We start from the raw sequence: 23,500 nt of genomic DNA, 5'->3' as shown, positions 1-23,500 counted from the left end.
ACAGCAGACAGAGTCTGACCAGGAAGAAACATAATAAATATACTGTGTATATGTGTTAAAAAAATAAGAGCATTTCAGTTTTTTTCTTGCTTTTTTCTCACACTAAGACACATGTATCCTTTGAGACCTATGATGCCAGCTGTGTGCTTCTTTTCACCGGATGGTCACGGGAGTGTGTTGGGGTGGGGGCTTGGTGGGTTGGTGTTAGAGGCTCATTAAGGCTCTTTTCTCCCAGATTCACTAGCAGCCTGCGGTCAACCCATTGCCATGGGAACTACTTAGGTAACTGTGCAGAGGTCACCTACATTGGCTTGGACAGACTCGAACACAATACCTGTGTTCGTCAAAGCACCCACTTTTAGCCTGATGTTGCTGAGATCATCTTTGTAGCTTTGGCCCTATATCTTTTTTTCAAGCATGAGCAGGACAAGATGACAAGATCTGCTTAGTCTCTCCCTGCTTTCACTTTCTTGTTTATTAAAGATGATAAATTGTCGAATTAACCTAGTGTGCTAAAAATGTCCTGTCAAACTGAATCATGCATCAGGACTGAATAATCCATCACACACTGCTGCCAATATTACATCACTATACAATTACTATTATTTAATAATCAACTGAGAGGCTTGTCAAGTTCATCAACCTTTCAGAGGTTTCTATTCTCTGCACCTGCTTCCCACATGAAGGTGTTGGGCTGAACCACTCTGAGCAAGACTGGGAGCAGATCCATCTGGTGAAGATGCTCGGTTTCACAGTCTGGATTACACCGCATGAGAACAGACAATTTAATGAAAAGAGAAGATTAAAAGAAAGTGAGCGAGGGAGATAGGGAATGACACAGATGGAATTGGTGAGAATGAGAGAAAGAGAGAGAGAAAATAACAGCTCCGTCTTCATTATGACAGTAGATTCATCTCAACGTCTGGCTGAAAAATAACCTTCTCATTCCAAACATCCAGTATACTAGCACATTTTTATTGCTCTGTAGAAATCGTTGGGTTGTCAGGCCAACTTCTGGGTGCATCTGAACAGCTCAGTTCATATTGATTGCTCATTTGTGTAAATATATGTGTGTATTTATAGTTTAGGTATCTCCCAACATACCTAAACTTACTGATTAAATCTTTTGTGCTCTCCAGAAGTTTGCGTTGTGCAAGTGAACAACGCCTTGTGGTGCCATTCCAAAAAAGTTCTAAATCACTCTCACGGACCTTTTCCTGGACTGTGCCCAGCTGGTGGAATGACCTTCCAATCTAAATTCGTACAGCGGAGTCTTTACTCATTTTCAAGACACATCTAAAGACTCACCTTTTTCGCCAGCACTTAACCAACTAATACTAGTACTTTCCCCTTTCTTGTCCTTCATATTTATAAAAAAAAAAAGAGAGAGAGAGACTTGTCATGGCACTTGTATACTGTTGTTCTCTTGTTGACCTGACTGCTTCTATTGTTCTCATTTGTAAGTCGCTTTGGATAAAAGCGTCTGCTAAATGATTAAATGTAAATGTATTTGTGTGTGCTTGTCCATATGAGCCACTAAACCATATTTATTCAAAATTTATTGGTCAATATACCATGTTACTGTTGCATTTAATATTGCCATAACCATACTACGCATACTCCATGTTAATATAAATGATGTAATAATATATTTTTTCTCACTATTTTAGTCACTAATATTATTACTATTGTATTGATAATTTATCTTATGAAAAATATTACACTGGCTATTATATTGCTCCCATAAAAAAGTATAAATTAATAACTAAATAAATAAATACATAATTTTATTCAATGTAGCATATAACATCTTTCACAATTAAACTGCATATTCTGAAAGAAAGAAAGAAAGAAAGAAAGAGGAATGAAGGGGAAAGCATGGAAAGATGAACCTACGGGAATAGAGTGTATGTGACATGCAGAGAACCTCTATGTGGGCTTTAGAGAGCCTTAAGGAAGAGACATTGTTTTTAGAAGAGATCAGAGTGGAGAAATGCATATTCATGCTGACGGACAGCAGAATGTGTGTGTGTATGTGTGTTTATTAGCTGTTAATGTAATGTTGGACAGTAGGGGTGCTATTGTGTGTGTGTGAATGTGAAGTCATTAGCTCTCTGTGTTTCTTGCCAGAAGGAATGGCCATGTTCAGCTTGCACACTCACTAACATTCAGGCCAGAAGATTGAGACTGTCTGGCATGTGATAGACCCATCAGCCCTGCTAAAGACCACAGCCATGCTGCAAAGCACTTCCACTGCACTGCAAGCATGTGAGTATGAGTCAGATGGACAGATAAAAGAGAACACAGAGAGACAGAAGCGATAATTAATTAGCTGTGTGTTGATGTTTGTGTTTATATTTGTATTTGTGCTGAGCTATTTGTATGTTTTTGTGTAAAAGTATCCTGGCCATGTTCCATATCAGTGTCTCCAATTCCAAAACACAGCAGGATCCATCATTCAGTTGCTCGCACTATCTGTCCATCTGCCTGTCTCGCTCATCTTGCTTTCAGTCCACTTATCTTCTCCTTTCAAATATTTTTAGTTGTGCATCATGATTTCTGTCTGGTTTTTGGAGAAGCGGATGCTCCCAGACTACAAATATGGCTCTGTTCTTTTCCAGAGTAAGTCTTCGTATTTATTTATTTTTTTGTTGGTTATCACAATGCATAGGTCAGGGTTTTGGTGGGTTTCCTAAGCCCCAATTGATGACATAAATATAAAATGTGAATGTAAACCATTCACAAATAATAAAAATAGCTTTGTATGTTATGAAAAACAAATCCAAAGACCAAGGCCCAATCCCAATTCTATTTTATACCCCTTCCCCTTCCCCTTCCCCTACCCCTCTGCCTAACAGTTTAAATATTAAATCGCTAAATTACATTTTTTCAGCAATGAGAAGATAAAATTGCTGTTTTTGAAGTAAACTCACTCATTATAAAGAAACTATCCCCCCTTAATGTCTATGGTGGTTATTGCTATGATCACACATGAAAATATGCTGTGGCACTATCGTGCAGTCTGTAATGATATGATAGTTTGTTTAGTTAGCCCATTTTTTTGCAAACATTTCTACGAATATCATGACCATAAATATGAACTCACAATTGAATGTAGTATAAAACACATTATTGCTTTTCAATAAAAATGTTATTAATGCCAATAATGCTAAAAGTTTATATTTTTGTTCACTCAGGCAGCCATGTTACTGCTTTAGCTGGTTTACACTAAGATAGTTCATACCCCAAATCTTTGTTTGAAGGGCTATCTGGCCCTTGCCCAAATTCCTACCCCTCCAACCAGTAGCTCCAGACTGTGAATTTATCACCTCCAAAAGTTGTGGAGGAATTAACGTGAGGAAAGACAATCATATGTCTATTCTCAGAATAATAATAAAACAAACACAATAGAACCATATAAATGTGAGAACATTTAAACTAAAGTATCTATACTTTATTAATTTGATCCACTACTCCACATAGAAAAAAACAGACATGCCAACTAGTAACTGACCTGATGCAGACACATAGCTGAAGCGGATTGATATTGTCTTGGTGGAGTGAGGGTTCATGTAAGGTAACGTGAAAATAAGCAGGGCAGTCTCAAATCTACCCCTATGGTTCTCAATTAGAACGCACTGTGGTCCCCCTTTTCACCACAGATTTACGTTGCAAAGTTGTGGTGCGCTGTCGAGTTAGGGAGGTCTCTGCTTAGTATCATGTATATATGCCACCTAAAGCCATGCGCAGAATTTTAATACATTAAAGTTGAGAAAGATCTGGAAAATCATTGCAATACAGTCTGGTTTTCCTGACATAACATGGCACATCAAGCTGTTTAACTAATCTGAATTTGTGACATTTGTTAGTTTTTGATGTAATTTCATTCTTCCACATCATTTCCACTCACCCGCTTTACATCTTTTCCAAACGTCTCACTGTAACTGGTCCCTAGGATCTCAAACTGGACATGAGAGTTCGCTCCATTGCTTCGGAAGTCCATTAAACCAGTGAGCCCAGAAATCCGCCCCTGAAAAGAATGACAAATACAACTTCTGTTCAGAGATACATCAATTAAACCAGACCAGTCTTATTGAACGCTACTGAACTTCAGTAGGCTGAATTGAGGAAAATTGAACCAGATCGAATTAAGCATAAGTGAGATGAATTGTAAAGTGACTTTAGACCTTTTGGATCGTGTCTAGCATGGACCAGCCTCCATTCCAGGGTTTGGTTGACTTCCTCATGCAGTTCAGACTGGCCATGCTGTGCCACTTCCTGTCCTCTAACTTCCGGTAGAAGGCATTGGCCAACATCAGCACACTGTCGTACAAGTACAGGCTAGACACCTAGAGACATAAACAACAAACAAATGCTGTGATTTCTTTACATGCACATCCCACACTTAATAACCTGACAATGTATAAAGTCATGTAAACACCTTAAAGGAATAGTTTTGTTTTTATCATTTACTCACCCTCATTTATGACTTTTTAATGACACTGTATTCTATTAGTTGAAAATATCATAAATGGTTTATGCACAATCCAATCAACACTTGTTATAAACATATGTTTTCTTTATATTACAGCTTATGTTTTGTGTTGATATCCGTTTAGTAATTGACACACACACACACACACACACACACACACAATAAAAAATAAAAAAATAAAATATAAAAGAATCATATAAGCATGTTTTTCTTGACTTTTTTCAGGTTTTTATAATGATACTTATCAGTGATGTACATGTCAACACATTCAAACCCTAATAAAGGCATCTATGCTTAGAGTTTGGTGTGAATGATGTGAATGGTGCATTATAATGGGTTTCTGAAAGTGACACTTCATCTTGAAACCAAAAGTATAAGAATCCACTGACTAATGAAAGGTCCTGTTGTACTTTCAGAAATCCATTTCGGATAACTACTTGATTACAAATTAAAATGGCTCTTTGCACAACCTCTAAAAAAACAATCTTGTGCATTGCTCTCTGTCAAATGATCTGTCAGTTTCGCCAAGTGTGTAGGCGGCCTAAGCCTAAAATATTCTAAAAAGTAACTGAATAAGGCTGAACGACCAAGCCATGTACTAAAATTGTTCTCTAAGTTTGTGAACGTGTGTGAATGAGTGTGAGTGTGTGAATGTGTCTGCTGACTCCGTGTTTGAGACAGAGAGCAAGAGGAAAAGAAAGAGCGCTGCAGGAGATTTTTGCATGGCTCTGCTCCTGCAGAGATCAGCTGTCATGCTGAGAGACACCTGGAGAGAGAAAAGACACCCTGAATGACAGCGCTGTTATCGTCAAGAAAGACAAGAGTCTGGGGCTGCACGGCCAAACTCAATGTCCCCTCAGACATGTGATCCTGACAAAACAACACATTTATGAGCAGATCAATGTGAAGAGAGAGAGAGAGAGAGAGAGAGAGAGAGAGAGAGAGAGAGAGAGAGAGAGAGAGAGAGAGAATATGAAGGTGTGACTGAGTGAGGAAAGAATATAAGTAGGGGATGCTGATAAGAATAAAAAACATTATTTTACAATGAAGATTACATATTCATCCAGGCTCCTTAATAGCAGTCTACAAGAGAGAAGACAGAGCTTGACTCCTGGTGCAGCCAAGACTGCACCCAAACTCTTTTTTCTAAATCCTTGACCCTTTTCAAACACAAGAAGGAAGGCACACAGGAATGAATTTGTCTGCCTTTATCCAGTTTGCATCCCTGCTAAGGTTGACATCTGGCCATTGTAGTTTAGAATAATTCTATATTTAAAGGAAAACAATTGTATTCAGTTTTACACAAGACATGCAATTTGTCCTTTATTTTAGCATCTTGCATCCATTCAAAAAGGGCACCAATTGAAAAAGAGCACTTGTTGCATTTTCTTTTGCATCTATATATTCAGAAGTGTCAGTGTTAAAAGATAGAAAATGGAATAAAAAGCAAACCAGTAAAGATATATATGAGATGATGAGTATGCTTTTTGTCAAAGGTACAAAATAAAGCCAATCAATACAGTTGTAATGAATTTCATTGGTTAAAAGTCATCATGAAACCAAAATCACAAATGCAAATATATATATATATATATATATTAACAAAGTCAAATGCTCTTATTATCTTTAATCAAAAACATGCAGTAATTAAACAATGTTCTGATTCAATAAGTCATTTCACTTGGATATACAAAAATATATCCAAGCTATGACTTGATTTATAAGACATTTCTTCTTCTTCTTCTTCTTCTTCTTTTAAGACTAAATTTTAAAATGTATTTCCTCCTAGAGCTTTCAAGCTAAAACCACCAAACTTGCGTCAGACCTTCACACTGGTCTGACTCGGGTTGCTATATCTTTTCTAACTGATCTGGTTTATGGTTTTTATAAACCAGACTATCAAAACCACCTAAAATCCCATAGACTTTCATTGAAGGGGTTCAAACGTTATACAATAAGACTTATAATGTATTTAAGCTGTCTACTGCCATAGCAAAGTTTAAAACTCCCTAATGAAAATACAGCCTAAGCTGATCGGTTGCTTTGGCTGGTCTCTCAAGCTGATGGTTTTTAAGTGGTTTTAGCCACTGTCATGCTGGTCTTAGCTGTTTTTTACTGAATCAACTGGTTTTAGCTGGATTTATACAAACATGCCAACAACATGCTAGTAACTTGCTAATCAGGCAAGAAACATGCTTTTAACATGGTCATGATGGTCTATCATGATGGTCTTAGCTGGTTTTAGCTGTTTTTTTTACTTAATCAACTGGTTTTAGCTGGATTAGCATAGAAACATGTTAACCACATGCTAGTAACTTGCCAATCAGGCTAGAAACATGCTTTTAACATGGTTTAAAAATGGTTTTGGGGCACTGTCACGCTGGTCTTAGCTGATGTTTAGTTGGTTTTTGCTGAATCAACTGGTTTTATACTACCATCAAATTGGTAGACATGCTAGGAACATGCTAGTCACCTGCTAATCGTGTTTTCAACATGCAAGTCACTTGCTAATGATGCTAGCAACATGCTAGTCACCTGCTAATCATGCTAACAACATGTTAGTAACTTTGCTAAACATGTTAATAACATGCTAGTCACTTGCTAGTCATGCTAGCAACATGCTAGTCACCTGCTAATCATGCTAACAACATGTTAGTAACTTTCTAAATATGTTAATAACATGCTAGTCACTTGTTAATAATGCTAGAGACATGTTAGTCACTTGTTAATCATGCTAATTACATGCTAGTCACTTGCTAATCATGCTAATTACATGCTAGTCACTTGTTAAACATGCTAACAACATGCTAGTCACTTGCTAATCATGCTAATAACATGCTAGTCACGTGCTAATCATGCTAACAACATGCTACAGACATGTTAGTCACTTGCTAATCATGTTAATTACATTCAAGTCACTTGCTAGTCATGCTGGGAGCATGCTTGTGAAATACTAGCTTCAAGATTTCTGGCTAGGCTTTTTTAAGACAACTTAAAGTTTGACCACAAACTTTACTATCTAGTTAATAATGAATTTGGTCTCTAAAGAAAAGTATTGTCGTGATTTTTTTTTTTTTTTTGTACTCACACAATAATGTCAGTTACTTAAAAATCTTAGTCTGCATAATGAAGGCATCTAAATACAAAGCAGTTAAAACTTTAATGTGTTCATGTTGAGATATTTATGTACAGTCTGTTATGGTTGTTTTCTATAAAGAGCTAAAATGTGCCTAGGCAGAAGGTTAACTGACATACATGTTATGAATTGTGACAATTTAAAAATTGTTTAGTTTTGCAACAGATGCAATTACATTGTAAGCCAAAATCTAAGGAATTGCATCTCAAAAGCATTTTTAGCACTTAATTCAGTCAAGCAGAACTGTATACACAGATATAGCTCCAGGCATACTGCTGTGGCTGTGCTCCCTTTCAGTTTACTATACGGTCAGCTTGTCACCAATGCTTTACTGAAATCTTAAGTGACATACGTAGTATAAAGAAATAGAAAGCATTACTTATTTGCTATGCTGAAATTGGCAACCCTATCAAGAACCCCTCTCACACTGCGGTCATGGTCGTCTGGGCTTACAGCCGAGGCACGATCTGTTTGCTCATGTAAGAGTTATGTGAATGCAGAAAATGCTAATGTGTCTTTGACATAAGAACACATGGTTTTGACCTCGGAGGCACCTCATTCGTCCCCTAAGTGGTACAGTGACTTCAGAATGCCCTGCCAGATGTCCGATTAGTCAGACATATCCTTGACATGGATTCAAGGCTTTGAAAGACTTGCAAGACCGTGGATTTATGAGTCAAAGCTTTTTCTGCCCGCAAGTGAGATAAAATATGCTATCGGTTTTAACTGATGTAAAGCAAAATACAAACACAGTTACAATAACCTGAATCGGTTGCTTCACTTCCCTGTGTGCTTCTGTGTGACTGTGAGCTAGATTAAATGATTCCTAACACAGTGTTGAATGACTTGTTTTAAAATCGGCTTGTTCCTTACTAATAACTGCTGATACCAGAGTGACCAGGATGTGCTTGTGCAACACTGAAAACAGATTTTCGATTTAGGCCACTAAAAGGTCTGTAAGAAAGCTATCTGTTAAAAAATATATACATGTATTATTTCATTTTATATAAAATACACTACCATTTCCAATATATATATATTTTTTTTTTTGTGTGTGTGTTTTGAGTCTCTTATGCTCACCAAATTAAAATAGTGATATTCAAAGCTGATATTTCAACCAGGCTGGACTACTGTAACGCTCTATATGCTGGAATAAATCAGTCCTCTCTCTCGCGATTACAACTGGTACAGAATGCTGTGGCTCGTTTTTTAACAGGGACAAAAAAGAGAGAACATATTACACCTGTGTTATCATCACTTCATTGGCTACCTGTTCGATTTGATTTTAAGGTTTTAGTATTTGTATTTAAATCACTTCATGGTCTTGCCCCTTCATATATTTCAGACCTTCTCCACTCGTATTGTCCAGTGAGAACACTCAGATCCTCCACTCAGATGATATTAAATATTCCAAAATCACGACTTAAATCCAAAGGCGACAGAGCTTTCTCAGTTCTTGGTCCAAAGCTCTGGAATTCCCTATTTGTCTATTAGACTTTCCCCTACACTTTTTACATTTAAATCTTCTCTTAAAACTTATGTTTTAAGAGTTTAAAACTTAAGGCAAATGTGTAATATGATATTAATTATTAAATTAATATTATTATTTTTTTGTCTTAAATATTGTTTTAAATTGCATGATGTTTCCGGTCTTAATTATATTATTTTTGTTTTGCTTTCTTTTCATATTTTATTATTAGTCTTTAAATTGTATTGTACAATGGGTGTTTTGTTTGGTATGTTGTGCAGCACTTTGGTCAGCATTTATGTTGTTTTAAAGGGCTATATAAAGGGCTATAAAACTTGACTTGACTATATTATAATATGTTATTAGCATTTTGATGATACGTTATTAGCATTTAAAATTATTTTCTTTATTTTGATATATTTTAAAATTTAATTTATCCATGGATTTTTTCACATAATCTGTCAGAAATAATTTTAATACATGGATTTGACGTCAAGGAATATTCCTTTCATTAAATATGCTGAAAATTGTTTTACTGCTGATAATTTTTGTGGAAATTGTGACTAACTTTTTTCTTTATTGTCCTTAGGTGAATTAAATGTGCCATATCTGAGGAAAAGTATCAATTTCTTAAAATAATAATAATAATAATAATAATAATAATAATAATAATAATAATAATAATAATAATAATAATTATTATTATTATTATTATTATTATTATTATTATTGAAAACAAACTTTGAACAAATTTATATAAGTATTTTATATGTTACTTAAAAAAACTATTTTGTCAAAATTTACAGCTACTGTACATTTGAAAGGTTGTAACATTTTTGGAAAAAAAATCCATCCATAACAAAACAACTGCCACTGCATGATCGAAAGCGGCCAATATATGACTAAACTAAACATCTAGCAAACATTTTGAGTATGCAACAATTTTGATGACTCAAGCTTTAAATCTGAATGAACAAAACAAAACAATAAAATTAGGACATCAATTAGACATATAAAAGCATGCCACCCACTGAGCTTTTACTCAGCATTGCGTGAACTGTCACCATGGCGCATAAAGACCCGTGGCCCGAGGGCTCGGAATCATAAAGCCGCAACCTCTTGAGTTAATTAAAACAGCCAATCTGCCACAGCACAGATTCAATCTCTTACTCCCTTCAACTTTCTGTGTATCGTTAGCACCAATGGAGGGGCACCAATGGAGAGGCATCCCTGTGGCTCCTAACATCTTGCATATCTCCTCATCCTTTCTGTAATAACTAATTTGTCCTTTTGTGGTGCTGCTTTGGCATTAGCTGGTACGTAACCCTCTTCATTCATTAATATTTGAGACAGTGAGCCCCAGAGAAAAGACACATGGATTTGCCATCTGCTCTAAAAAAAAGGAAAATGGATTTTAAAACCCAAACAAGGTTTTCATAGAGCCAGAAACATATACACTTAATGTTTTAATGTTGTGTAAGGGAGAGGGAACATTTTTACAATTACAGTGTACCATCTGTGACTTAACAAGATAATATTTGTTAACGTGTAAAAAGCATCAGGGCACAGGCGGCTAATCTGGTTCAGTCGTGCATAACCTTGTTTTGAATTAAGATTCTAAAGAAATTAAGTGATACAACAAAGAAAATAAACATGACAGTTACTGCAGTTATTATGCAGCCTTGCAGAAACTTCCAAACCGCAACTGCAAAACTATAATGAAAAGACAATTATAGATAAATTCAGACTTGAACTACTGGAGTAAATCTCAATAACACAGTGCAATTAACTCTTTTGCTGCAAGAAAGCAACTGTCATGTATCTTAAATATGCTATGAATACAAAATAACCTTTAGCAAAACGCCAAAGAATTGAGATTTCTAGTTGTAAATCATTCAGCTGTTTGCAGCTCATCACCGTCTCACACAGCTAGCACTTCTGGTCTACAGACTGTCTGAAGCAACTGACCAAAGTCTGGTTTGTTTTAATGTGCTCATTGCAGGTATGTCAGAAATATATTATACCACAAAAATAGACCATCTGATGCTGAAACTGCTCTAAAATGACCTGAGCTGACCTTGACCTGCAGATCTATTTCTGATGAATGAGTGTGAATTCACTGCGCTGTAAAAAAAAAAAACGTTGCTAAGAAACGTACCTCTAGAGACTGCAGGTACCCTTCCTGTGGGTCGCAAAGCAGTGAGGAGATGCGATGGTTGTTCCTTATGCAGCGGATGTTGGTGTCCCTCCAAAGGGGAAAGATCTGTCGGATCACTGTCATCCGGCCCAGAGCGCTGTGGACAAGCTCCATGATCTCTGTGTCACTAACCTCCTACACACAGAGACAGACACACACACACACACAAAGGCATAGTATGAAAACAGACATATTAAAACCTACTGTCACAAAAAAACAACCAAACAAATATATTAAACCCCTGGCTGTTCTGGGGACTATCCCTGCTAGGTAACACTTTATAATAACATTAATAATTTATAGATTTTTCTTACCTGTTACAAATGATCTGAAGGTGTATACAATTTTTTTTTACTCATCATTCGCAGATCATTCACCCCAGTGTGTACACACACACAACCTGTAGCCAGCAGGTTTTTTTTAAAAAACATTTAAAACTAATTATTATTTTACACATTTGTTTAGGGGGTACAGAATGTGTTGTAAATGCCTTCTATACACCTACAGATCATTTGTAACATGTAAGAAAGATCTAGAAATTATGTGTAACAAGTTTACAAGTGATTAATAGTTTACACTTTAGATTAGGGGATGGAGAAAGTCTGTGCTGATGAGAGGAAGGGTTTAAACCAATCCACTGGAATCCCCTGACTCTAAATTATTTACACATGTTTATTAACTTAACAGCAAATAATTTATTAATCTTAAAAAAAAAAATGTTTTAGTATAATTGCATTTTTGGGCTTTTTAACAGACCAGCTTATAACTTTAACGAAACATACATAAATGATATACTGATAATTTACTAATGGTTTAATCATCATTTGTTCATGATTAACAGATGTTTATTAAGTTACTAGTACAATATTGACATCTCAATAATTTAAATGGGTCCCACTTTATATTAAGTGGCCCTAATATCTGTGTACTTACATAATAACTACAGTAGATGTGCACATAGTATGTAACCACAGTGTAAGTACACATTGGTAAATAGTATCTAGAGCTGTAATATTTCTGTAACTACACACATGTAACAACCCTCTGAATGGGTGGGTAAGTACAAAGGTGTAACAGGACATATATAAATATTTTTTAACAACAACATGTATAAGAGTAATTTGAATGATTTGATTATAATATGTACATGCACAGGTATTAGGGCCACTCAATCTAAAGTCAGACCTAAATGACTTGTAAATGAATTGACAAAACACACAAATTGTTAGCATCACTTATTAATTGCTTATTATTATTATTTTTTTTTAAATGATTAGTTCATCATTAACTAATCACTTACAATTGACTTACAACTGAATGTTATTATAAAGTTTTACAGATGTGTTGACAGCCCTTATAAACAATTGTAAAATCAGTAACAAGGAGGGTTTTTGAGTGGCAATATTTTATTACACATCAATATTTAGCCATGTTAAGACTGTAATAGACTATGTGGACACACTACATGATTCGAAAACACTAGGTATCACACACTTGCTGGAAGTAAATGACACTAGACAAACACTAAACGACTGTGGATCAGACACTATCAGACCTTCAAACAATTCTGAACACAGAAAAATCATGCAAAAGCATATGATTAATTGCTTGGAGATGCAGAACATGAAAATTAAAATGGGCTGGCAATAAATTTGGTGATTTTGTAATAGCATGATTTGTGCTGTCAAAGCAAAAAATGCAGTATGTGAGTGTAAATGAAAATATTACAATCAAAAGCAACACATAAATCATATATCAGTGTTAATACAGAAACAAAATTCAAGAAAACACAGCCAAGCGGGGGAAACAAATAAGAAAATGCTAAAATGCACGAAAAAGCTAATTTCTTGCATGTCAAAGTAGATGTCAATATCAGTATCAAAAAATATCGATCAAAAGGGCTTCAGTCTTACTAAGAAACAAAACTGAGGAAATGAAGGCCTGTTTGTTTAAGATGTAAAGCATATAGTTTAGTTAATGTATTCTTTGAGTACACACAAAGGAATAGTTATAATCCTCATGGAGTTAGAACTAAACCTCTCTCAATTATGTCTGGGAATGTGACGTACTATACACGTACTGGTGGAAAAATAATGACAGCAGTGATGGATAGACCCTTCGAGAATATTGTGCATAACAGTCAAAACACTTCTAAATATCGGCAATATTTAATCAGCTGCAAACTGAAAAATTATTTAAGGAACTTATATTAGAGGTACAATGAATGTCTAGTTTAAAAATCTATAAAATAGTGAAATCTCTGGAATGATATTAAATTTAAACATATTGCTTCACCTTCATGCACCTTTTTTCAGACAGTTTAAATACTTTTAGGCTCTACACATATTTTAATTTAAGCAAATTATTAATCATAAAAATATTACTTCACAAAAATAAGCTTCACTTCATTCTGGGAAGAGCATTGTGCTATCAAGCGCAAGGCTGGGGGTTCAATTCCCCGGGAACACATGATAGGTACAAATTTTAGCCTGAATGCACAGTAAGTCACTTTGGATAAAAGCGTCTGCTAAATGCATGAATTTAATTTTACTTTTTTTTTTTTTAAACTGCAGTTGTTAAGCCCCTTAAGGAAACAGAAATCTTGATAACACCATAATGAGCAACTATTGACCAATATCAGATCTTCCTTTCATATGCAAGATTACAACTACCTAAACTCAAATGAATTCCTGGACAGTATTGAATCTGGTTTTCGACCACAGCACAGAGACAGTGCTCTAAGATAATAAATAATCACTTTAATTCTGATTCTGGCAAAATATCAGTACTAGTACTACTAGATCTTAGTACTGCATTTGACTTGATCACGATATACTTCTAGAGAAATTGGAAAACTAGGTTGGGCATTTGATACTCAAATGGTGCAGATCATACTAAGAAGGGAGAGGTTATTATGTCAGTATAGGACAGCATAAATCTAAGTGGACATCCATGACATGTGGAGTCCCACAGGGCCCAATTCTTGCACCACTTTTGTTTAAACTGTATATGCTCCCACTAAGTCAAATAACGAGAAAGAACCAAAGATGAAGATCTCAAGGTGAATTCATACCTTCTCTCTATGGGTAAAACAACTAAAAAACAAGTTGTGTGATTCTAGAGACAACTTTAGTTTTAATAGTCATGCTGCTCATCCAGAACGCTGCTGCCAGAATTCTAACTAAAACAGGAAAATCTGAGAATATCATACCAGTCCTCCGGTCTTTACACTGGCTTCCAGTTATATTTAGGATTGATTTTAAAGTACTTTTACTTGTTTATAAATCACTCAATGGCCTAGTACCTAAATACATCACAGATATACTCAATGAACATAAACATAACAGACCACTCAGATCATTAGGATTGAGTCGTTTAGAGACACCAAGGGTTTACACAAAACAAGGGCAGTTCACTTTTAGCTATTACTGTATGCCGCCTGCAGCTGGAACCAGCTTCCAGAAGAGATCAGATGTGCTAAAACATTTAAATCCAGACTCAAAACTCATCTGTTTAGCTGTGCATTTCTGGAATGAGCACTGTGCTACGTCCGAACTGATTGCACTGTACTTTGAATTACCATTGTGTATGAAATGTTTTATATAAATAAACTTTCCTGCTTTGCCTTGCCTTAAAAAAATTAAATAGGTTCTCCTTTACACACTCTCATGTCTTTAGAAACTGGTATGACTCTGTGGCTTGCCTTTTTCAGTACAATGCAAGTGAACAGTGACCAAGACATTCACGCAAGGTTATTAAAGCAATATTTCCAGTGAATGACAGCCTGCATTATTTCTCATAACAAGCTATTATATGGGTTTAGAATATTAGATACATAAGAGTAATATGGATAATGCTTGTATGCTGCATATTTTTTAGTGAGCAAACTTGATATTTTTTCATTGTAAAAAAGAGAGCAGACATTTTATTTTTGACTCACTTTCACTTTAACCATATTATAACATTTTTAGATATAATACTGGTCACAACAAGAATCTTTTTAAAAACTATAAGTATCTTTACTATCATCTTTGATCAATTTAATATATCTTTGCTGAAAAACAAAAAACTAATTAGAAATGTAATTAATATTTAATAATTACAACAGGCCTAAACAGTTTCTCTATTTTCTAAGAAACAATGCGGGACATATAAATTAGCTTTTGACTCACTGACCTTTATAAATGGAGAACATTCAGGTAATTCAATGACTTTGATCATACACAATATCTTTCTATAATCTTGGCAGCAGTCTAACTGCTGGCGTTTGGACAAAATTAAAAAAAAGGTAGCAGGAGAATTTGCAGAGATCCCTGTGCTGAGATGACTCACAGTGTGGAATGCTGGGAGTTCATAAGCAACCTCCAAACACATTAAATCAAAACAGACTAGCACACCATATAAATGATCTCTTATACATGTCCCTTGTGAAGGTATTAATTATTCAATTATTCATGACCATAAAACATTTTACTGATCAAATGATCAAGGTGATATTAAGCAGAGTCAGGACTTCTGATGTCACTGTCTCTAATTAAATCACCGCAGATGTTTGAATCCCTGAACGTGCTGCATGAAATCTGTCATTTAATTAAACTTCAAGCGCTTTTGAAAGTAAGAGAATATTCTGACATCAATTAATGGTCAGAAACCCTGAAAATAACTGAAGATACATCTGTAAAGGAACTTGCGCTTAATGAAATGACATTACAGGGAAAACAGATTTAATGCCATGACCTTGATGGATGAAAACTGCAGAGGCTTAATTTGTGTTCATAGGTGTTGTAGTGACCTTCATGTTGGCTGTGTGTTGAGACACATGCAAATCGGCTTCAGTTCAGAAGAATAGATAAACAGAAGCATCACAGCAATGTGATTCAGTGAACATTTAAACCTTTCCAGCCTCGAGGTAATGCATACGAGTTTCTCTCTTTTAACATTTCTAGGTTGAATGTGACTGTGCTTTAATTTGATCACACTGAAACCTGACTATGCAAATGAGCAAATATGAAATGAGGAGAACTGAAAACAGGATTAGAATTAGAGACACATATTTAAAAACAAAACCACTACAGTAAAGAGCCTATATAATTGAAATACATTAGTACATTTACATTTTCACTTCTAGTAACTAAGAGTGCACATGCTGTATATCATCAGAATCAAAAGTATGAGAAGTGCACTCATTTGAAAAGTATATATATATATATATATATATATATATATATATATATATATATATATATATATATTTAATCTTGAAAAGAGTGTACTGATTGAAGTGGAGCATGACAACATGTTTTGGATACTTTTTATGGAATAAGTGGGCAGATCCTATAACTTAATATCTATGCCTGAAGCAAGTTTAGTCAGCATGATACAGAGTCAAAATAGAAGAGAGAAAAGAGAGAGAGAGAGAGAGATGCACTACATGGCCTGATGTGGGCATCCCCTGCGGAATTGCAGGTTTTGATATACCTGTTTCAAACAAGTGCATACAATTAATGCAGTCTTCATAGACATACACACATGCCTGCAGCCATTTTTTCAAAAATTAAACATAATTTGGTCACATTAATGCCATTCCAATCCTGTATGACTTTTTTGCTCCAGTAGAACACAAAAGGAGATGCTTAGCAGAATATCTAAGGGTTTTTTTTTTTCATACAGTGAAAGTATTTTTTTATACTGTATTTTCCAAGTAATATTCTTACTGAATCACGACTAGACGACTGGTTTTGTACACCAAGCTATCATATGGGTTCAGAAGATAGTCCTTTGGACTACTTCCATTGTGTGTATTTTTGTCCTTTTTAACATTACTAGTCCCACCACTTTCAGTATATTAAAGAGAGCACCTCTGATACTCATATCTTTTTGCCATTTTTTTTGGCATTGGCTTTTTTAAATGTGTCCAAATGGGATCAAAAACCTTTCCAGAAGAGTGAAAGCTCATATATAGGTAAGGTGAGGGATGCCTCTTTTCCATGTGAATGGTTTTGAAATCATATTTGTTTGGCCATGTAGTATAGATGGATAGAGCGATAGAGAGATAGACAAAGTGTTTTTGTAGCTTGGAGTGTGCTGTAAGATTTGAAACTCAAGTATGACTTTGTCATATTGTCAGGTAGTCCCAGAGAAGCAAAGTAAAAGCAAAGTCCTCTCTCTCTCTCTCTCTCTCTCTCTCTCTTTGCATAAAAAGACATTGCCTGATGCATTTTTGGTCTCTTGGTGTCAAAACATCAAACAGAATTAGAATTTTTATGCCATTCAGCCCACAGCCATGCTCTCTTTCTTACTGAGTACTGTACTCAGTCTATATTGGGCTAGACTTGCTGTGCTCAGCTCTCATTTTTTCTTGTAGGGCCAGACTCTCATTAGGTCTTGCTTCCTCACCCAGTCCTCAGTCAACAGAGTGAGGGAGAGCGAGGGATAAGGAGAGCAAAACAGTGGCTCAGAGTCATGACAGTGCAATAATCCACTGTCAGCTTTGCTCTTGCATGGTGACAACATATTACATACTGAATGAGAGATGTGCCACATATCAAATACTGTTAATTGAAATTAGATATGAGGACAGCAGACTGAATTTGGGCTGTTTTCAGGATCTTACTGCCAACAGCTTCAAAGTCGATCCCTCCTTTCTGAAACGTATTATGAATGTATGCTTACCTCATTAGCGTACACCCAGTGACTATCTTTGGATGCTAGATTCGTTTCCACTGCCTGCAGAAAACGGAAAGACAAAAGAATGCAGAAAATTACTGTGATGAAAATAAACAATCTTTTCTTGATCTGCATACAAATATTATAAGCTCATTCATGGCGCACCAAGAGCCAAGGACACTCTTTAAAAAAATACTTTTGTGAAACAAAGAAACATTAAAAGTTGATTTTCAACTTTTCAGAAGACATTTAGTGTACTTATGAAATTAGAATTTCTGCTTCCTGTAGCAATGTAAATGATATCTTTGCATCTATCAGAGTAACACTTGCATCTTTGCTGATACCAAAATAGAGAACAGAGTGCAGCACAAATAGTAAATTATGACAAATGTTTTCTTTTTGGGTGAACTATCCCTTCGGTTACAGGGACAATACATAGTACAGAATTCCTTAGAAATGCAGTGGTTGTGGGTAGAAATGCAATTAAATCACAACCTGTCAATGAAATGGAATAGCAATTGTTGATATCTGGTTGTGAATCTTGACAGTGGCCACAGTGGAACATCTAAATTATGTGAGATAGGAACACCTGCAGAGGAATAGACCCACTTTCATGTTTAGGGAGTAGATATTGGACTAACCGCAGGCAGTAATGAAGCGATAAGACCACATTGCAGGAGACTGATCAAAAACATTCCTTATCAAACATCCGGTCCAGGTTCAATATAGGTGCATTCTATACAGAAGGAGATAGTGGGAGTGTATTTCTATGTCAGACACAGACAGATGAAACGCACAAAAAAACTAATTTTCCTGCTCAAGTTGCATTTCAAAGTAAACATCGGATGCTGGAAAAGATTAACAAGCAACTGGAGGTTGGAACACCGCTTGCATGCATGCTTCAAAACAATAGAGAGTGTGTCTTTACATCACCATGAAAAATATATATATATTGATCCTTCTACTGAATTGCACTCAGATGCGCAGCACAGCACATGAATCACATGTGATTCCGTGCAAGGGAGTGAATCAGTCTTGCACTATAAGTGCATTGAAGCATCTGTAAAAATAAATAAAGTAAAATAAAAAATAAAAACCCCTTGCTTTTCAATCTATGCTTCATGTTGTGCAACCAGTCAAACCCAGACCATAACATCATATCATGAATTTATATATGTTGGTAGTACAGGGTAATCCCCAAAGTAATAACCAAATTCCTTTGCTTTCTGCTGTTTGCTATATTGCAACTCTTTCTCTCTTGCATGCAATAGATCAGAACAACAGGAGTTTCCATGACTGCAATCCTGTTCCACAACGACGAGGAAGAAAAGTGATCCTCACTGACTTATTCAACTGAAACTCCTGATTTCATGAAGAAGACAGCTTTTGATCCCTTCATTCTATATCTCAACCTTCAAAGAATTTTTATGCCTTTTTTATACTGTGACATCTTTTCCACTCTAAAAACTGTGACGTTATTAAGCAGAAACGGGGATCGTTTTCTTCACCCCCATCACTTTATACCAGGAATCAAAGAGAGAATATACAGTAACACATGATTCAACTCCAGTGGTAAATTAATAGAAAATGTGAGGCTTTTGGATAATACATCTTTTTTATATAGCTTTATTAGGCAACATGTAGACATAAAAATAGCATTACTGTTTTACAAAATTAGAGACAGCATTACTTAAGGAACAGCAATCAAGACTAAATAACTGCAAGTGTACTAGACTACTCTGCTGTGTTGATAATGAGAACAAATGATTATGTTATTTGACTGTCAATTTATATTTTTTCATTACAGCAAGACTGTTTTGAAGCTGAGCTGGTGAAAACTGCTGTTTCATTTGCTTTTGGTAGATTACCGCAATAAGGAAAGTGTAAATTGCATCCCAATTTAACTTCATTAACAGTTTAAATGTTTTAAATGTCTGAATTTTAGTTTTATTTAATGGACTGACAGTTCACCTTCTAGCTCCAGTCTGCTTTGCCATTTCATGCTGATTCCATTAAAACACTTTACACAGTTCTAGAAATGCATTGAAGTGTATATGATTGCTGAAGATATTTCACATGTACTGTTAATGATACAATTTACAAAAACAATACAGTTGTTCTTTATTTTAAGTCTTTGCATTTAATTTTATAAAAAATTTAGAAACTATCAGCTATTCAAAATCTGGAATTTATCAATAACTCTAGATGCATAAGAATGCAATTACATAAGGGGTCATTAAAATTAATAATATCCATCTGTTCCAAAATTATTACTGAACTATTCTACCTAACCTACTCTCTTGGTCAATTTGTGGTGTTGTCTTCAAACTAAAATCAACAGGACAGTCTACAGCATTTAATAGCTCATAAATTCTTGCTTTTTGGTAATAGAGACTTCCGGAAATCACAACCATTATCTGGGCATATATAAGTGAAATTGTTGGTTGAAAGCTGTTGCATTTCTTACAGCTTTTGAGCACTGATTGCAATGTCCTGTCTCCAGCTGTGGTGAACCTTGAACAAGACAAGCAGCGGCACTTTCTAAGCAGTGATTTTCTGTAAAAACCCCATTCGTTTTCTTTTTTATCATTTCATCACACATGCATCATTCATGAGTCCTTATAAAATGTTAAGAAATGCTAGCAGATCGATGCTTTGCCTTGATAAAGAAAAACATCTAGCCTTTTCTGTGCCCCATTATAATTTAACAATTCATGGAGCTCAGCTAGCATAGTGTTCCCAAGGCCATGGTTTTGATCCCCAGGACTGATCAAATGCATCTATGAATCTTCCAAATACTTAAGTGCAAAAAAAAAAAATATGTTATTCCTCAAATGTATATATTTCTGTAAACTTTGCACAGTTGTTTTCATTAACATTACATGCACTCCCAGGTCTGCTACGGCCTGCCCTCTGTACCTGTTTGCCTCAATAATGCGTGCCCACTGCAAAGGTGGGAAAAGATGCCAAATCAAAGGCTTATGAGATCTGAGCTGGGATTTGAGCTGTACATAAAAATATGGATGTGTGTGCAGTGCACAAATAAAGACTTGTGGGGAAGGAAAAAAAAATGTTCTTGGTGAGTGGAAGCACGTAAATATATATCACTCTCAGATGGCAATAACAAAACATTTCAAAACATCTCCATAATTCAATTCTCACTGGCAAAAGAAGCATAAAGGAATAAATCCATTGGCTGAAGTGGGTGTACACTCTGAAATTAAATCCAGTCTGCTATCTGCAGTGTTTCTTTCCTGATTCGCCTCATCACATAACCTGCCTGTTTCTGAGAAAGAAAAAAAAACTGTCTGTTTCAGTTCTGCATTGATTTCACTTTTGTTTTTCTTTGCCTTGAACAACGCTGATAAGGACAAACATGATCCTGAACATGTCAGTTGCACCAGCAACATTTTCCCTCTGCTTTTTCATAATGAATTTGTTGAAGTTCAAAATTAAACCGCTTGTGAAAAAGGCCGTGCCCTTGAAAGAAGCAGTGCTTAGATCAGTTCTCACTTTTTCAGTTGTAGATTCAAAAAGGCATCAAGAAAATAAAAAATCCTCGGTTTTCCAGACGGGAAAATCTCACGGTCAATTTGAGGAGGAATAGGTCTTATAAAAGTTTGATGTCTAAACTTACATTCACTCAGGGTCAAAATCCTTACACTGGAGAAAGATGCTTCGCTTGAAATATGCTGCCTCTCAAAAGAATTCTTATGGCCTGACAGAAATATAATCCAGGGATGCCAAATTATATATAAGATAGTAATAATATGGATGAAGAATTTTTTCAGATAGATAGTCAGTGATTGGTCAACAGGGGGCTATAGTGAGTCTGATGGGCAGAACCAGGAGGATGGAGAGAAATGAACACAGGTACAAACCCGTCTTCTTTATTGCTGTGAGTGCAAGGTGAATGGATTAACATAAATTCCCCCATGACTCAGAAACATTTGTCTTCAGAATAATGCCTGACAAAGATCACACAACTGAAATAAAATCAATAAGCGCTACTCACAAAAAGCGCATTTGCCAATTTTCGGCCAGGAGGAATGCTTGCACTGGTCATGTTTGCCTCAAGAGTTGCATGCTAACAAACAAAGCAAAACAGCACGGGTGTCAATATTGGTTAGGTTTGTCAAAAACACCTGAATAAGAGCCACTTCCCGTGTCGCCTGCTCACACATACAACCCCGTGGGTTTGTTTATGTATCCACACACATTTCATGCGCATGACAGCGTTCTGACAATAGCAAAGTTCACTGGCAAACCACCAATAATCCTAGGAGACAAACGCAGAGAAAGGGTAGCTAGGCTTTTCCATTACTGACAGACCCAAGTAAATTGCTTTCCATGCTAACAGCCAAAGTTTCACTTTTAAATTAAGCCAGGCAATAAACAAAACATGGAGATACTCTAAATGTACACAATAGAATTAAAATAAGAACATTGTCTAATTTGCTTCCCTTTTTAATGACTACGGGGTGCTCCATTAAAAACAAACATTTGAATAATGTGGTTTTTATTCCTCGGGGAAGAAAAAAAAAATGAAAGGAGGAACTGCAAGCGGTTACCCTGTGTCATCGCATGAAATATCACTGCCAGAGAAAACAAATAAATGGAAATCTGCAGAGAAATGATACCACCACCCTTGCAGCATTGTCAAGAGCTGTTTAAGCAGGTGGAGGAGAGATGGGAGGAGGGATGAGAGAGATGGAAACAGCCCTGTTATCCTTGAAATGTGGGAATGGACGTCATAAAGAAAGACTGTTTAATGGTTTGATCAAGTGAATTGATATGGGCGCAGTCGTAAAGCACTAACTAGGTTATAAACAGTCCGTCTGGGCATCTCACCGTTATACCTTTGGGATCTACCCTCCCCCATTATTCTGTTCTGTTCTGTTTTAAGCCTGTCACACAGTCTTAACAGTTTGAATGATCTCCTCTATGCTCTCTCTCTCTTTCTCTCCATCTGTCTATGCCGCTCTCTCTGTCTACCTATCAATACATGCAACAAACAATCAGCTGAAAGCCAATGAGAATTGATTCCCTGACACTGAGATTTGTGGGAGAGCGGGATGTCTTTGATGGTCCAGGATTGAATTCAGACTCTTGAATCAAACACCTACTGATTGCTGTCAATCCGCAACAGCATAAACAACAGCAAAACAGACAGGGATCTGCTGCAAATGAGTCATGCATAAACTCTTGACCATTATAGAAAAACTACAGGACAACTCAATTCTCCCTTGGGGATGTGCAAAATCCGCACAATTCACTGGTGGAACACAATAGAAGATATTTTGAATAACCTTTTTACTGTTTTTGTCCATCAAAAAAAAAAAAAAAAAAAAAAAAAAAGAAAAAAAGAAAAAGAAAGAAAGAATAAAAGAAAAAAAGAAGAAAAAAAAGTACCTATCTTATTTCATGTTACACAGAGGAAAGTCATACAGGTTTGGAACAAAATAAGGGTAAATGACAGACTTTTCATTTCTGGGTAAACTATTGCTTTAAGGACCTTTCTGCAGAGATATACTATTT

At 35.8% G+C, this 23,500-nt stretch overlaps 1 protein-coding gene across 1 annotated transcript in view; it reads right to left on the bottom strand.

Moving 5' to 3' along the window:
• Nucleotides 1–643: 643 nt before the first annotated feature.
• Nucleotides 644–23,500, bottom strand: part of LOC113070384 (glutamate receptor ionotropic, delta-1-like) — a gene marked incomplete at its 3' end in the record, with an annotated part of 53,835 nt that continues 30,978 nt past the window's right edge. The window contains exons 3-7 of the mRNA XM_026243664.1: nt 17,969–18,022; nt 11,258–11,431; nt 4,188–4,349; nt 3,911–4,030; nt 644–756 (exon numbers count right to left, since the gene is read on the bottom strand). Coding sequence (XP_026099449.1) covers nt 644–756; nt 3,911–4,030; nt 4,188–4,349; nt 11,258–11,431; nt 17,969–18,022 — 623 coding nt within the window. The remainder of the gene's footprint in view (nt 757–3,910; nt 4,031–4,187; nt 4,350–11,257; nt 11,432–17,968; nt 18,023–23,500) is intronic.

Source organism: Carassius auratus, unplaced genomic scaffold (assembly GCF_003368295.1).
Source record: "Carassius auratus strain Wakin unplaced genomic scaffold, ASM336829v1 scaf_tig00003817, whole genome shotgun sequence".
NCBI classification, from domain to species: Eukaryota; Metazoa; Chordata; class Actinopteri; order Cypriniformes; family Cyprinidae; genus Carassius; species Carassius auratus.
Note: the sequence above shows the minus strand (reverse complement) of the source record. Positions and strands in the feature narration are given on the sequence as shown.